The sequence below is a fragment of the Carcharhinus amblyrhynchos genome, chromosome 5 (genome assembly GCF_965287045.1).
Source record: "Carcharhinus amblyrhynchos chromosome 5, sCarAmb.v2.hapA, whole genome shotgun sequence".
Lineage (NCBI taxonomy): Eukaryota > Metazoa > Chordata > Chondrichthyes > Carcharhiniformes > Carcharhinidae > Carcharhinus > Carcharhinus amblyrhynchos.
The window spans coordinates 46,817,895-46,835,885 of record NC_137328.1 but is presented as its reverse complement, the minus strand read 5'-3'; the positions used below and the strand labels follow the sequence as shown (position 1 = coordinate 46,835,885).

Sequence of the window (17,991 nt, the reverse complement as noted above, 5' to 3'; positions counted from 1 at the left end):
TAAGATGCCTCCCTTTGAAGATCGAAACAAGGAGAGTTTTTTTCTGAGTCATTAGTCTGTAGAATTCACTTCCCTAGAGAGTTATGGAGAACTACTAATTGAATATATTCAGAGCCGAGCTAGGTAGATTTTTGATAGATAAGGGAGCCAAAGATTATGAGCAACAGGTAGGAAAGTGGAGTCTAGACAAAAACCAGATCAGCCATATGGAACATTTGTATTCCTGAGTCTTATATTCCTAAAAGAACTAAATCATTAACATCAAATATAAAGGGAAATTTCTGGAAATATGCACTGTTCAAGCAGCATCTGTGAAGAGAGAAACAGAGTTTATCGACACAATTTAATGTTGAAAATGGGAGTCTCGCCCAATGATTGGCAAAGTTGTGGGAATGCTATGTTGCCTCTGGTGAAAGTCCACCAGGGTTAAGTGTCCAGCAGGAGCTTGAGTGGCCAGTGATGGGTATCCCTGGGATTTAGAACCTGGGGTGGAAATTCCACCATCCAGAAGCTGTCAAAGAATCAGAGGCTGGCAATTCTCCACTGCTCATCACTGCCCCGGGAATGGTGGCAGTTGATAGTTATGCACCCACCAGAGGCCTAGGATTGTTGAGGAATCCAAGCCACAGGTGAGTGGGGGTAGGATAAGGCTTATGATGGACTGGGCTGCTAGGTGGAGGTGGAGGGATGGAAAAAAGGGCAGAGAGTGACCCTCACCAGGTCTCCCCATTCCCAATGCTGAGTCCCTTGATTTGGTACTGAGTGCCTTTGAATGAGGCACACCACTCGCTAGGAGCCTACAGTGGACTTCTTGCATGGTGTCATCTTCACTGGTTGAATACCAACAGTGGTGGGATTTGGCATGTAAAAGGGCATTAATTGCCCACTTAATAGCCTCAATCAATGTCTGGATGGGAAGATTGTCCACCAGATTTTCCAGCCTGGACTTAACTGGGGAGAAGTGGGATGACAGTGGGGCCCCCTTTTGTACTCTTCTGCCCGATTTAAGTGCCCACTCCTCCACCTGCTTTTGGGGATTTCAGATCAATGATCTTTTGTTAGAACTGAAGGTGCAAAAGGATTAAGTAAGTGCAGTGGCAGGAAAAGTTAAGAGGGAAGAACAGAACAATAGAGAAAGTCAGTGATAGAGTGAAAAATAGGAGAGACTAAATGACAAAGGAAGTGATGGAAGGGGGTGATAATGAAACAAGTCAAAAAATAGCAAGTTGAGATGCAAAGGACAAGAATAGAATCAGTTCAGCCACTTTGGAAAAAATTGGGAAAAGTGATTTAAAGTTTTTGAACCTGATGTATAGTTCTGAGAACTTTAAGTTGAAAAGTGAAATGCCTATTCTCCTGCTTCTAAAGCTAAGTCTGGAGAAATTGGTGTTGGAATGAAGCATAAAATTAAAGTGTCAGATGACAGCAGGCTTAGGTTCATGCTATGGGCTGAACAGAGGTGTTGTGTAGGACAATCACCCAATCTGTGTTTGTTCTCCCCAATGTACAGGAGGCCATGTTGTGAATAGTGAATTCAGGATGCTAAATTGAAAGAATCCGAAGTAAATTGCTGCCCTAGTTGCGTTTCCTTGGGGGCCCTGTGTAGTGGGAATGGAGGAGTTAAAAGAGCAGGTTTTTCATCTCCTGCGCTTGTACGGAAAGGTCCTGTGTTCACACACAGATATGAAACTGAAAAACCTTGGTAAATTCTTGAGTACTTGATTCAGTAAAGCGTTGCAAGAATTTAATTTGATATCAGCCCAAATGTTGCGGTCAGTGGCAAGTGAACAACCCTAGCCATTCATTACACTTAAACGTGCCTGCAGACCTCCTTTTGCACAGGATGTTAACGTTATTAAATTCAAGGGATCTGCAACATGTGTAAATAGCAAAAGCCATGATGTGGTTTTTTTTTTAACTGAGCAGACCGATGAATTCCTACATGGAGTCTGAACCCAGAAGTCTAAGTTAGAATAATTAATTCAGGGACAAATTATGTACAGAAAGAGAACTAATGATTTAAGTGAGAGAAAGAGAGCAATAAAAGATACAGAATTTTTTTTAAATCACAAAATCAAAGTACTGCTGATGCTGGAAAACTGCAATAAAAACATAAATGCTGGAAATGAGCCTCAGGTCTGGCAGCATCTGTGGGAAGAGAGAAACTGAGTTAATGGCCCGGATTTTTGCTTCTGGGTTGGGAGCACAAAGAAGGAACATTTTCTGACTTTGTGAACTCAACCCAGTGTAGAGGCCTGGAAATTGGAACTTGTGTTGTGGAGGAGGGAGGATGGGTGGATTGAGTTAGAAGTGGACCTGTCACCTCTGGGATGAGTGCGGAGGCAGCCTGGGCGGAAAGCTTGCATCAGTGCACTGGTATTTTGTTGAGTTTATTACAAAAATTAACAAGCTAATAATCAACCCTCCAGTCCTCATTCCACCCCTTTTCCCCCCCACTGGGGCACACATGCATACACGCACACACACACACATTCCCCATGGTCTATCCATGCCAACCCAAGCCACCTCATGTCCCCACCTGACCTCCATTGTCCAACATGTCCCAATGCTATATGTCCTTCCATCCGCCCCCATAGCCCTTCATACCCTATGCCCTTCTACTCACTACATCTGGCCTATGCCAATTCTATGGATTGGCATAGAAGGTAACAGTCATCCCCATGACCCTTTGTAGCCTCTATGCCAATCAAAATCATGCAACAGCCCCCCATCCCCCAACCAACACCACCCTTTGCCCTTCCTCTGATCTTCCAATTCACTTAGTATTCAAAATGGGCAATCCTCAGTAATGACATAAATAAAGTTATGTATTTATTGGTAATGTTATTATTTAAAACAAACATTCTCATTGATAAAGGAATTTACTGCTCATTATAGAATTTGTCCTTGAATAATTTTGTAATTAATCTATCAAAACAAACATTCTATAAACACCTGGAGCTTTCAATGAAACAGCTTATGTAACAGGTACACCGCTGAGATAACATTAGGTTGTAAAATCAATCATGTGGCACAAATTCTATAATAATTACACTCAGGCTGGTGACAACATAGGAATGAAATATCAAGCGTTGTTTTTTAACTTCACACACTAAGTTTAAAGCCAGCAGTTGGATAGTTCCAATGAGTTTATTCATATTTTGCACACAATCGTGTCGAGTTTTAATGATCCTAGAAGGCACTGCACCTGCCTCAGAAGGTATATTACTTCTCTTTCCACCGCCCCCCCCCACCCCAAATTAAATGGCAGAGGCCAGGTTCGGGACAGGACTCCTGGATTTGTTGGCATTTTCTGTCTGCATGAAAATTGATGACCCTTCATCACAGATTGCACTTTCCACAGATGTTGTTTGACTGTCAAGGATTTCTCACATTATTTAAGTTGTTTTTTAAATATCCAAAAATAATTAAAATCTGAAGAAATGAGGCACCACATTAGTGAAATTTTTTTTTAGTTCCAGAGAGATTGTTTGACAGTAATTAAAACTTAACATCAGGTGCAAAAATGACTTGCATTTGATTGGACAAGACGTATCTTTTACTGGTGTATTTATTTAATATCTAATCAAAAAGAAGGGTGCAACTTGGCACCTTTCTATGAATGCTTTTGCACCCTTTGAATGCCAAGTCTCTGCATGGTGGGGCAGGGGAGGAATATCAATGTAGCACAGCTTTTTGAGGAGCAGGGCAACCCGGCCAGAAACGTCTTTATTTCTGCATTTAATAGGGCATGAGTGGGGGCCAAATGTTGCTATCTAATTTACTCCTTAATAATGGTGAATGCCCCATCATTACTTCTGCTGCAAATCTAGGCCAGTATGTAATCGGGCACAGCAAATACTCTCTGTAATCTCATAAATCTCTCACTTGAGAATGAAACTTGCTTCATGATAATTGTTTACCGCTTCTTACCTGCAGCTATTTGTCGAAACACCTGTGGTGATGGATTCTGTTCACGTCCCAACATGTGCACCTGCTCCAATGGACAAATCTCACCCACTTGTGGAACTAAATCTCGTAGGTTTCTAAGCATTTTCTTTTACAAATTTAGAATTCTTGTTACCTCCATGTAGTGCTGTAGTAGTCAAGTGACACCTTAGATTCTATATCGCAACAATTCATGCAAAAGATTATGTATAGTACAGTTTTTTGAAGTAATGTTATTGTATCTAATGAGTGCATTAATGAGTAAAGCTTTTAGAATTCATTTAAATGCAAAAAAACTGTAATGGTCTGGTCTGCATTGTAAGAGAATCAGCTTGATTTTTTTTTCACCTAAAATCCACATGAAAAAATTATAATCAATGACTCATATCCAGGCTATGATTAGATGCATCATTTCTACTGTGGTACTTATGGGAGATTAATGATAAATGAATACCTTTTATAGTTCAACAGTGCAATATCAGATGCATGAATGGAGGGAATTGTGCTGAAGATCATTGCCAGTGCCAGAAAGGATACACAGGAACGCACTGTGGACAGCGTAAGTAGATTTTACTGATGGATATGTGATACAAGTCGCAGTTCAACAAGATTAGAGTGCTTCACTGAGGACTTGTCCAAAGAATATTTTGACATCAAATTCCACAATCAAATTTAATCAGTTTTAATCTGCAGATACATTTTTGCAGCCATTAGTTTTTTTTTATACAAGTAAAAAGAAATATGTTACTCAAATTGTGGGGTAAGAATCCCTCTGATTACTGTTTGTATCAGATGGAGAAATTTGATTTTTTTTATAAAGGGAAATATGACAACTTCGAGAACCTCCTGAGACATGTGAGAGCTCAGCACTCATGACATAAGACAAATAGCATTGAAAAATATTTTCACCTTTGGGAACAGGAAAAGGATAATGGGACTGATAATCTCCTGCCTCTATTACACCACAGGACAAATTTTATGAGTTAGTGCTCTGGACATAGTTTTGTGTGATGGAAGCATTTACTGGGAATTCAGATGCAGAAATTAGTGAATCACTTTCTTGGTCTGTGTAGCTTTCCACCCACAAATTTTAATAAATGGAGCATATGTGTGCGTGATTCATGAATGACCTATACCGGAATCTCAGCATTGGGACCACTTGTTCAAACTCTGTACATACTTGAAGTTTGTGTTCTGTGCCAAGCTTTACTTCAATTTTGTTGTTCAATTCTTTTCAATAAATAATTAGCCCTTGATTTTTAAATTCATAAAAGCCAACAAAACTAATCCTATCGTTACACTGAATGTCACTAACAGAGTTTGATGACTTTTCATATTGTTCAAAGAATTTTCAAAAAGTGATGAAACAACTTATTTTTCTATTATCTAAATAAAGGCATCAGAGATATTCATTTTCTTTCCAATGTCCTCCAGTCCTTTCCTCGAGGTGGTGATTTATATTGAGTAAATGTTCATTGGTGACGATTATCACCATGATAAAATTGTGCCTAAAAACATTTTATATACATTTTTAATTCCTGAATTTTATTGTCATGGTCTAATTTATAATGGCACACTACCCCTTAAAGCCATGTTAAAAGTTGCTAAAGATGCCTTTTTTTTTAAGTGGAAATATTTCAGTTCAACTGAAAGTAATTTTAATTAAAATGTGGTGCTAGCTTATGGCTGAATTTGAGGTACTGTAGGATTAAAAATTCTTCCATAACCTTCGTAGACCATTTGTTACTGCATCAATAAATTGCTATGCAGGTTTCCTCAATTTGCAGAATAAAGGACCGATCCTACCTAAAAGGACTTTTCCTATCTTGTGAGTTCATATTTGTTCACATGTTTATGCCCATAATATTGTCTCTGGGAGAGCACTGAGTTTCTCTGGAGACTTCATCTTGCCAACTGCCAGTGTCATTCTGTGCTTACTTGCAAAGAAGTGTGTTTATAGTGGGGCATGGATGGCTGAGTCAAGTATTCACTACAAGAAATAGTGGTAGATATGTGAAGAATGTACTAGACTGGTAAAAATTCCTGTTCACAAGTTTAATCTTACATTTTCTTAGCACTGAAGGCTGGGAATTTTATGTTCCCTTTGCAGTACTCGGGCTGTGGTTTCATGTTGGCTCAGTTTGATTTCAACTTTACTTAACCTGACAAATATTCCCCAAACTACGTGCCAGCCCCTTGTTCGGCACCAACATCACATTTATATTGGGTCTATTAGGATTGAGGTTCATTTATCCTTTTTATCTCACACATTGCACAGTATGGTTCTTCAATAAAAGGGTATTCCAAGGAAATTAACTTCAGTGTGATAATTTCTATGAAGAACTTTCAATTAAATTAATGACAGGTGGACATCTGTGGAAACCATTGAGGTATTTTCTGAAACATTCCCTTGTAGTGCTAAGCACTTCATTGAGCACAGCCTGTCGTTCTCTGCTGGTGTTCAGCAAACACTCATAAAACACTGACATTTTGTTTTGTGCACAGCTGTCTGTGAAAATGGTTGTCAGAATGGTGGTCGTTGTATTGGACCTAATCGTTGTGCATGTGTGTATGGATTTACTGGTCCCCAGTGTGAGAGAGGTAAGAACAAACAATCTTTGACTTCTGCAGACAAAATCAATGAATTTGATGAATGGTGCTTGATAGTTATAAAGTTTATCTGAAATAAACAAAATTGAGTGGGAATAGACACGTTGTCATGAACGGCATATTGGAACTTGCTTCCAATTGAAAAATCTTGAAACTATTAACTACTGTGATGTTTAAAAATCTATGATAAATAATTGGATGTTCTGAGCTCATGGAAGCAGATGCCAAGTACCACTTGCAGGCATGGTTTCTTTTTTCTGCAAATCATAAAAAAAATTTAAAGTTGATATTGGAATGAATTCAAAAAAGGCAAACTTTTCTGGTCGAATCCATATTAGTATATGAAACAGTGAGTGCACCATCTATTATTTAAGCATAATTAATGTTGGAGCTTAAATTGTATGATTCATTAGCTCCGTTTTCTCACTAATGATGTGTATTGCAGCCTATCTTCACCTCTGTTAATGTTATTTTCTTTGAAGCGCTATTGTTGCATTTATTGATCTTGTAAAAAATTGTAAAGTAATTTGGCAAACCATTCAGGTTCAGCTCTGCACGAGCATAATTATAAATTGAAAATGCTTACAGAATCATCATTGCAATTGTCATTACCATTATTTCTTTTTAACTTTGTGCTCCAAAGGGAAATTAATCAGTGGATTTTCTTTAATTCACTTTTCAGATTTTTGCTGGATAGATACATAGACTTTAGATTACATGGCTGGAGGGAGTTAGGAGCTATCAAACTATGTTAAGCCATCAAGAATGTAGAGAAAGCTAGAAAGAACAGCTGATCATTTTCTGCCTGTCATTATTAGATGTTAATATGCTAGCCAATTAACTTTATGATTTCCTCTTCCTAACGTTTTCAGCATATGTGAGGAACATACTAGCCCCAAATTTATTGTCAGTAGCTTCTGCGCCTGACCATTTTGAAATATCCAGAGCTGGCAGGCCACTTGTTATGCCATCAGTTGGTGCCTGCACTAAATACTCACTACAGAAGGTGTAGAAGAGATGTGGTATTGGATGATCATTTGAAAAGGTGGGGGTGGGGGAGGGGGGGAGTGTTGGATGCTGGAAGTACTCCTCTGGAAAAACTCATGGATTTAATTTTAACAAATCCCCAGGACCTCATCTTCGGATTCTCGCAGCGCAAGTAGTAGATGCACTGGCTTTAATTTTCCAGAATTTTCTAGATTGGAATGATCTTGGCAGTTTGGAAGTTAATAAAGTTAATAAACCCCTTTCTTGAATAGCAATTCAAGAAAGGAAGGAACGAGAAAACAAGAACTACCCAGACCAGTTAGCCTGACATCAATCATCAGGAAATTGTTGGAAACTATTATGAAGGGTGCCTTAACAATGCACTTAAAAAGTCATAGCATGATTAGAACAAGTAAACATGGGGAAAAAATTTCCATTCTGGAGACAAGAAAGTTAGTGTAATCCTGCTAGGTGGTAGGGCAGATGATCACGCACAATTTTCCCCTTTTCAGCTCATTAATTATACATCCGTGAGGAGCACGGCAAATCTTGTGGCGGGGTGGGCAGGAAATTGCCTGACACACCACTACCTCATGGGGTCAAAGGCCTTTGGGCCTTCAGTGCCCTAGTGCACCAAGGGAATTCAGACAACTACTCACTCATTGTAGGCCAGGAGCTCCGCACTTCTACAGAGTTCTTGCAGCTGCACCTCACGTTAGAGAAGCTGCCAGATGTGAGCAAACACATCTCAGGATATATAAAACCTCGTTCAACTCTCGATAAGAACACTTGCCATTGCAAGCCCTTGCTCCTCCTGGTTCTGTGCACCCTCTCTCTTATCTGGATAAGAACCATTACCAAGGCAGGGTTGACTGCAGCCTGCATCATTGACACTTCAGAGGGTGCGTGAACACATTGAAGTGATAGTTAAATAAGCATGTCCTTTCCAGCTTTCCCTCAATCTCAAAGCCAACATGTAAGTGCTAAACCTTTCACCTTTTTATTCAAACCTGGCACCTACACTTCAGCCCACCGCTTCCAGGTAAAGGACACCCTGGAAATCCAAAGATGGATGTTCCTCCTGTTCATAAATAAATGCGTTTGAATACATTATTCTTTGACCAAAATGATGAGAGCCATGTGAAGAAGCCTCATGTGGACACTTTTCTACTCGTCTCCCCTGCCCTCGAAACTCAATAGAGAGGCTATTGCCTTAGCAGCATAGAAGACAGTAACTACATGATCTACTGTCAGCCATAATCATTCATCCTGGAGGTTGGAATAGCAAATTGTCGTCCCTCCTCCAGCCATGCCCCTTGGATGGATTCTACTTCCCTCCCTTCACCATGCTTCTGACAACAGCCAATGGCAAATGGGTAAACTAAATGTAGCTCTGCAGTGTGCTGGGTCCTTGATTTTTTTGACCCATGAGTCGGAGCAAATTTGCTGCAATGTAGACTTAACTATAGAGGGGAGAATGTAAGTGAGCATCTTTGATATTCAGCTGCCTCATAATTCTACAGTATGCCTTAAGTTGGCCACTTGTGTTGACCCAGAACCTCTCCCACCCAAAAAGATTCACCTTCCGCTGGAGGGATCTCACTAATTGACCAACTGCATGTTCAAGTAATATGGTGCTCATCACTTTTCAAACATGCTTTACTACCTTCTCTCCTCCCTCTGTCACTCATCACATTTCATCGTCCTCCTGCCACCTGGCCCCATCAGCATAGATCCACCCTGCATCGTCATTTCTCTCCTCTCTGGTATTAGTAAACCTTTCCTCGTTATCCTGGAGCCAATCATGAGCTACGTGCCAGTCCTCCTCTCAGAGCTGATACCCATCACTATCCCAGGCCAACTCTGACCCTGAGCTTGTTGGGTACTACTTACACCTAAAGTCGTGGGTAATGGTTTGGGGCAGATAGGGATTCTGCCCCGATCCTTTCAGAAATTGGCTGGCTCGGCTGGAATTGGACTATGCAGATCCTGTCCAATCTTGCTCAGCTATCTCTGCACTTGTGCCAGAAGAGCACTACTAGCACTATGGTAATTTGGGCCAGTATATTTACCACATTTGCTGAAAGAGTTAGGACTGGGTGAGCTAGATTCATGCAATGAAATAGTTAATACCCATTTAGAAAAATAATTCAGATATCCACATAGCCAATTTGAGTGTTTGTTAAAATCAAAACTAAATGTTTCCTTGAACTGCAGAAAGTTTCATTGAGTTCTGCTTTTGTGAAAAATGCCAGAAATTACAAAGAACTTCTATTTATTTTAACTCTATCATATGTTCAAGATGCCCTAAAATACTTTGTCCAATAAAAGAATATTGAAAAGTGGTAAAAATTGCTGTTCAGACAGAAGCAGCAGCTAATTTGCACACCCAAAGTTCTCTCAAGCATCAGAAACATGAATGACCAGCTATTCTGCTTTTGGTGATGATTGAAGGAAGATTCTTGACTAGGACACAAGGAGATCATCTTACTCTTTCTCCTATAGTTCGTTAACATATTTTACATTAATCTGAACACAGTTAGGGCCTTGGATTAAAGTCTCTTCCAAAAACAACATCTTTGGCAACACAGTCAGTCTAGGTTTTTTTTTCAAGTTGGTAGTGGAACTTGAACCCACAACTTTCTCATTTTGGCAGGCTGGGTGAAACTGATGCATAAACAATATAATGATTTGTTCCTTGATATTGTGAATTGATGTTGTAATTATAAAAAAATCTATAATTTAAACTAATGTACATTATAAGATGCTTTCTGATGTATAAATAATATGAACAATTAAAGTGTAGTCTATATACCAGATTCCACATATGAATAATGAACTTGATTAAAAGACAACAAACCCTACCTTGAGGATCAGAGAGTAGGTTGGGGTTTGATTTGACTTTTGAAGAGGAACAGGTAAGCCCTTTGATCTAGATTCTTTCATGTATCCCTGGTGTTTGCTCCAAAACCAGATCCAGCACTAAATACCAGTTCTTCACAAGAATGGCAGACCATCAAAATGAAATAGAAAAACATTATGGAAAAGGAAGAGAATACAAGTAAAGTAATATGCTAGTTTGTTCACAACAACTACAAACCAGAAAGACAAAAGATTGTAACTGTCACTTTATGAAAGATGTAATTTGGCTTTATTCCTGATGCTTTTCCTGGCATTCAAAAGACAGCAGATGGCGACTTTATTGTAGCTGTACAGAGCGGATGCAGACTACAGCAAGGAAAATGATAACAGCAGAGTGTATGTTACTCAGAGAAACCACATCAAAGCATATGATCTTCAGTGGGTCAAACGTTGCCTGACCCATTTACTCATCCTTACTGCACTGTGATGCAGATGTAGTTCTAGCTGTTTTATTACTTACCAGACTTAAACAAGTGAGGAGTACAGAACCAAACTGAGTATCCAAATTTGTGTATATTTTATATGTTTTAAAATATTGGAGTAAAACATGTCAGATTTGAGTTCTTTGAGGCACTGCTTAGCTTTTCCTCCCAGATTTTCAGAATTGTTATAGTGCAGAAGGAGGCTATTTGGCCCATCACGTTGGCATTATCTCTCAAATAAGTGATCCTCTTAGTACCGTCCCCTCTAATTAATCCTGTGAATTCTCTTTTGGGTAGTCTGCTGAACATGCCACTGCTGCATTCTCAGGCAGTGCTTCTAAATCTTAACCACTCACAGTGTGAATTCTTTTCTTATGTCATTTTTGCTTCTCATGCCAATATCTTTAAATATGTGCCCTCTTGCTCTTGATCTGTTCATAAGTGGGATCAGTTTCTCCCTATCCATTCCATCTGGACTCATTATTTTGAATACCTCCATCAAATCTCCTCCAAGTCTTTTCTCCAAGGAAAACAGTCCATAACTAAAGCTTCTCATCCCTGGAATCATTCTCATGAATCCTTTATGCACACTCCCTACTGCTTTCATATTTTTCCTGAAGTGCAGTGCTCTGAACTTGTTGCAGTTCTTCAGCTGAATGTGAACTAGTATCTTATGCAAATTCAACATAACCTCCTTGCTTTTGTATTCTCTGCATCTATTAATCATGCCAACGAGGGCTGTATGCTCTTTCAATTTGCCCTTCAATGACTTATGCACATATACACACAGGTGCCTCTGCTCCAGCATCCCCTTTAGAATTGTACCCTTTATATTGTATTATATTTATATTGTCTCTTCGTGGTCTTTCTACCAACATGAATCACTTCACAGTTCTCCACATTGAACTTCATCTGCCATCTATCTACCCATTCCATCAATTTGTCTGCACTTTTGAAGTTCTACGGCATCCTCCTCACTATTCATAATGTTTCCAAGTTTTGTATCATCCACAAGTTTTTAAACTTGCACCAAAGTCTAGGTCATTAATGTATATCAGGAGAGCAAGGGTCTCAAAACTGATCCTTGGTAAACTCCACTGCAAACCTTCCTCCAACCCAAAATCATCTATTTAGTACTATTGCCTGTTTCCTGTCACTTAGCCAGTTCTGTAACCATGATGCCACTGTACCTTTTATTTCGTGAGCTATAACTTTGCTTGTAAATCTGCTGTGTGGCACTTGATTAAATACCTTTGGAAGACCATGTGTACCACATCAACAGCATTGCCCTCATCAGCCCTCTCTTACCTCATCAAAAAACTCCAAGTCAGCTAAACATAGTTTTCTCTTAAGAAACCCATGCCAGCTTTCCTTCAATAACCCACTTTTATCTTGGATTATTGTTTCTAGAAGTCTCTTCACTATTGAAGTTAAACAAACTGGCTTGTACTTATCTTTACACCCAGTTTGAAAAGAAAAGTCATATATTCAGTGTGCACATCTCGAGTCTTAGGTTTTCTAGTTATCTTCCAATATTCCACTGTGCGTGAGAGATGAATGCACAGCTGCAGGCCTGAACCATGTTTCACTGTTAAATACAGAACATAATCAATCTGGAACATCTGTTCAAAATGAGCCCATGTTATAAGGAATGTCATTTCCAAAAGAAAGTTGAAAGAATTCCTGAGTCTCCAATTTCAGCTTGTAGTCTGTTTTCAAGTGTTATTTCCAAGGTATGTTTCTGGTATTGTGGGATGACAGTTTAAACTGCATATGGAGTGATTATAGCCATGTATATCTCAGTTTCTCTTCGACTGTGCTCAGCTTGGTTAGGGAATATTCCATCTCTGTTAGGATGGGTATAAGCCAAATATTTGTCCAGACTCTCAATTTTAGTCTAAAGGAGGTAATTGTAATCAATGATACATTAGTGATTTACAGACTGGCAGAATCAGATAGAAGATTAGGTGCTGATTCATCACAAAGCCATTTCACACTGATAGGGGTGAAATTGATCTACACCATCATCTCCATTTCGTCAATGTTTGCCATGCTTAGCATATATTGGCGAACAGTTTAGCATAGTGGATTGAAGTGTCTGCACATGCTGTTGATTAAAGTGAGAGCAGGGGAGCTATTCGTTTAGACTCATTTATGGGCCCGAAATGGTTATCTGTAGAAGCTGAAGGCCCAAAGCTTCTTTGAAATTGGACATTGTCTTCACCCGAATACTTTTGGCAAGCTGTGGACACATGTCTTACTGAAGCAACTTGCTAGTTTTCTCAAGATCACATGTGTCAAACTCAGTTTATAAATTGAGTCTGATCCAACACCCTGGTGTTTGGTGTGAGCCACATTCAATTGAAGTTATTTGGGCACGGTGGGTTTGATATTTGTACATGTTCTGTCCATTTGTGGCTGCAAATTGTTTGCAATAAATACCAGTTTCCAGCACAATGTCATGTATCTAATCTGCATTGGTGGCATGGCTACTTTCATATTAGTTTTTACTGTTCGTGGCATCCCTGGCAGGTGTCTGAAATCAGTGTTTGATCAAATGTAAATATACAAAAAGCATCCTGAGCCTATTTTAGGACCCTCCTGAAAGATCTGACAGGAGGGATGAAGCATACGCTATAGAAACTTTTACTAATTTTTAGTTTGGCAGTGGCTCAAACAGCATTTCTTAAAAGGACTGCTAGAGCCACTATATAAATATCAGGGAAAGGGTGTTTTCTTTACTTTCCCTCTGAACTGTGGAGGAGCAGGAGTTGACCCCAAAACTCCACAGCAGCACTGTGGGTCACTGCCAGTCCATACTCAACTCTTCTTAAGATCCCCCATACACTGACATTTCTAATACTCCTGGATGGCAGGGAGAATTCTCTGTCTCCATCCATTATTTGCTCATCAGTTGAAACAATCTGTCACTGTTTGCCTACAGCTAAGTCCCTGAGGTTTGACTCAATCCTTTACTGGCTGCTATTCTCTGGTGCCTTTCCTATTCTCACAGATCTGCTACATCTGCTGCTTTTGGTTTTGCTGCATATAGGCCTCATACCATCTCTTTCCCGTTTCTCCCCCAGCCCATATCCCTGGACCATATTTCACCTGACTTTTCTCTCCTTTGAGTCCCCATTTCCAAGTCTTTAACATTCAAGCAATCCTTTGCTCCTATATGCCAGTATTCTTTTCCCTCTTGAGACTTACAACCTTAGCCCATCACCCTCCTCCCCCATCCCCAGACATTAGTCCTGTAACATATACCAAGTCACCTGGGTCCCAAAATGATTCTTGGCATATAGCCACCAGTCAATATCTCAGTCTTATGGCTCCATTTATGTCCCATGCCAAATTCTGTTCTCAGTCTCACAATCCTCCAAACCCAACCCCAAGTCACAATCTTCTCTCTTGTAATAATCTTCGTCCAACCCAGCCCTGCATCTTTGCATTTCTCCTCTTCTTCCCCTTTCGAGTACCAGTCTCCATCACACAAACTCCTATTCCTGATCATGTTCTCAGAGTTGCTCTACCCTACTGAATCCTAGTGTCAATCGCCTAACACTCTGCGTTGACTTAATCTAAGCTTCTGAATCCACACCTTACAACCCTAGATCCTGCTGTCAGTCTAATAACCCTTTCAAAGTCCTTCCCCATAGTCACCTTCAACAAACCCAGCCAACTTTGCATCTCTCTATTTCTCTTTCTCTCTTTATTATTTTCCAGTCACTTCCAAGTGAATCCCTGCATCTCTGCCCATAGCAAATGAGCGAGAATTAGGTACAGTGTCAGTGTGCTGCTGCAGCGCCAAGTGCTGAGAAGTGTGTACTGGAATTTTATGTCTCATTTCAGGACACATGGCAATACAAACTAATTAATACCAGCAGAATCTGTGGGCTGATGAAACTGTTTCATGAGTTGCATGTTTGACATACCTGCTCTAGAGTAGTTTGAGCTGACAAGGATGGTGACTGGCCCTTGGTTAGGTCCTGGGTGATGGCAGGAGTGTACAATTCTTCTCAAAAGTATACTTCATTCATAAAATTTGTAAAGGCACATTCTATAAGTGTTCAAATTTAATATTACATAAAGTGTAATACTGATCAGTTTTTCAGTACAGTATATGGCACTCTGAGTGCCTCCCTACACGTAATTACAACTTATATTTACAATGTTCATTTCATGTCAAACAAAAAGCCCAAGGAGTTTCACATTGTTTCCAGACTGTTGGTGTGTTGTGGTGGTAAGGCCTTAGACAGTATCGTTCCTCATTGAGCCTTTACGGCAGCTTCTCCAAGCTTTAGCGTGTTTTCCAGCAGGTAGTGCAGGGTCTTGGGATGTGCCAGTTTGCAGTAAATTCAGTTGTTGACAGCTCTTTGCACAGGAATGCCAGAAAGCTATGGGCAGACCAAAGAATTTCATTTACTGAGCTGATGGTCCTCCTGAAGCAGTTGATGTCCCTCTTTGTATGTGTCCCTGTGACCAGGTTGTAGAGCATTGAGTCCTACGTTGCAGAACTGCTCAGGATGAACCTTGACCAAAAAAAAACAATTTCCTGACCTGCTTTGCAAAGGCACATTCTGGAAGGAGGTGGGCAATGTTCTCTTCCCCACTTTGAGGGCAGCATACAGAGATGGTGAGACTTCAGGCATGCAGGTAGGACTCTTCTCATCACCATCAAAGATACGTCTTAGTGCTTGTTTGAAAATGAGGCATTCTGACAAATGTCTTTGAAAATCTGATCGGGGATCATTCTACAGGGTACAGTAGTTCCTTTCACCACCTGGGGGGAATGTTGCTGCCTGGTAGTGGAGATGGTATGCTATTGGCCGATGGCTGGATCATCCGGTTCCGATGATAATGATTTTTTTTCTGTGGCTTGCAACCTCTGCCACCCAAGCATGCCAAGGGTTCACACGCAGCTTGATCAAGCTACTGACAAAGATAGCCATCAGGATGGAGGTGACATTGGGTATGCTTTTTTTGTGTACAAATCTCTGGAGAAGGTGGGAGAAGTGTACACTGTTGTGGTGAAGGGAAGTGATTTGCATTTGGACTAATGATTGCGTGCAGTATTGCTGCATTTCCTGCTTTTTCTGGATCCATATTAAAGTAAGTTTTTAAGAAAAGCACATTTTTATGCTTCTGGCTTCCAGCACTCAGTTTCTAACTAATTTCAGGAAAGGGTAATTAAACAGGTATTTGGTCTCTCGTTAGCATAAAAAAGACCTACCTCTGATCAAGGTGACTTCCAGAATGCCTAATAGTGCCGAAGCTAATACAGCCTTAGACATACTTTAGAAACCCTCGGGATGTAGCTCCACGAAATTGGAACTTAATAAGTAGCTTAATATTATGGTCCAAATAACTAATGAAAAGAATCTGTAATTTAGAACGTTCTTGAAAACTGAAGTGGGTCCATAAGTCAAACCATATTCTGATCAAACTCAGTAAATTGAAAGAATTTGAAATCTAATTCAATAACTTAGTTTATGCCACTATTGATCAACTTATTAAAAAATATAGTTGGAATAAGTTGTGTTGCTTCTGAAGTCAATGATTCTACATTATGCACATTGTGGTATATTGCATCTACTTTTCCAGGAGATTTTGGAGTAAATTCACAACAGGAAGATCAGGGCAGAAAAGCATGTAATTTATGGCACAAATCAAAGATTGGGTTGTTCCAGGAAGTTCTGAATCATTATATACTAATGTTAAAGCTGGGGGCTTTTTAGGAATTATGCTTCAGTGCATTTATTTTGCAAAGTTCCCATCTAATGAAACATTTAAATTGTTGCATGTTTTGCAGATTGTAGCTTCGATACACAGAGGTCATTTCTTTTAAATTAGCTATAAATTAGGGATTTGAAAGAATCCCTTTTCAACTAGGACTAAATGGGGCCTCTTGAAAAAATCCTCTGAAGTGAACATAGTGCAGCCTACTCGTAATCTTTGTTTCATGCACAAGCTTTTCTCTCTTCACTCACCACAATCCAACCATTATCAAGTCGATTGCTTGGTTTGAAATGTAGAATGAACCAGATGATTAATTCATGACTTAAAGTAGGTTACTTTGTTCTGTGTGTTGATAATTGAAGTGCCTTGATTTTTGCAACTGACCTTTGAGACTGAACAGTTGAGTTTGCTTTGTCAACTATATGCAAATTGTGAAATTGATATTGTTGATTTTAATTGCCTAATGTTGAATTGAATTAATATTCTTCTACAGACCAGTTTACTCGTTATGAAGAATATACTCTTTGATATAATCTATGATGCATATTTGACAATTCATAGACCATCTTAATATCGAAGTAATATACAAAGCAATATAGTTAAGGTTTTAAAATACAAATAATTTTGTAATCAGGTTAGGAGGAGATCTGGCACCAGTTCACTATGTTATCATTTTATGAAGCAAGATATAATATGGAGATATGTAAGTAGGTCTGGCTGATTGAGGTTAATTTATAGAAATACCCAATCTCCACCTTGTGAGGAAACTGCCTCATTTGGTTGAAGCCCTTTTCAGGATTGGAATCGATTTTGCAATACCTTTCAGAGCTCTTTCTTGGGATAGGCTGGGAACCAGGTTGACAGGCCTGGTGGGATCTCCAAGAGAATGCAAGAGTGCAAACCTTTCTAAGCCATTGTTGGACTGAAGTTTGTAGTTAATGGTTCTCATTGCTGACACAAAGTTGGATAGCTTGAGAAATCAAGTGATCTCCAAATTCATCTGCATTACCATGCAGTGATTTTGCATAAGATTGGCGACATGCTTTACTGGGCATTCCCAGCATGCAACAGCTGTATCATCAGACTGCCAAGGTAGCTATATTAAAGGATCTTCACAGTCTCAGAATTTCCACATTCCCATAAACAGAAAGCAAAAAAAATGAAATAACATCACTTGTTTTTATATAAAATAAATTAACAATTGTGTGAAGTTAGAAGGTAAAATATTTTGAAAAACATTTTAATAAAAATAAATTATTTAAATATACTTCAAACAATATATGCCAGTTCATCATTTAGCAGTGCTCCGTGATGATCAAATTACTTTTTCTAAGCCAGCCCTGTTGTTCTTTTAATTTTATGA

General features: G+C 39.4%; 1 protein-coding gene across 1 annotated transcript in view; it reads left to right on the top strand.

The window, feature by feature from the left end:
* fbn2 (fibrillin 2) overlaps window positions 1-17,991 on the top strand; it is a 344,878-nt gene that overhangs the window by 15,313 nt on the left and 311,574 nt on the right. Inside the window, exons 3-5 of the mRNA XM_080188736.1 lie at window positions 3,940-4,038; window positions 4,412-4,507; window positions 6,454-6,549. Of these exons, the coding sequence (XP_080044862.1) occupies window positions 3,940-4,038; window positions 4,412-4,507; window positions 6,454-6,549 (291 nt within the window). The remainder of the gene's footprint in view (window positions 1-3,939; window positions 4,039-4,411; window positions 4,508-6,453; window positions 6,550-17,991) is intronic.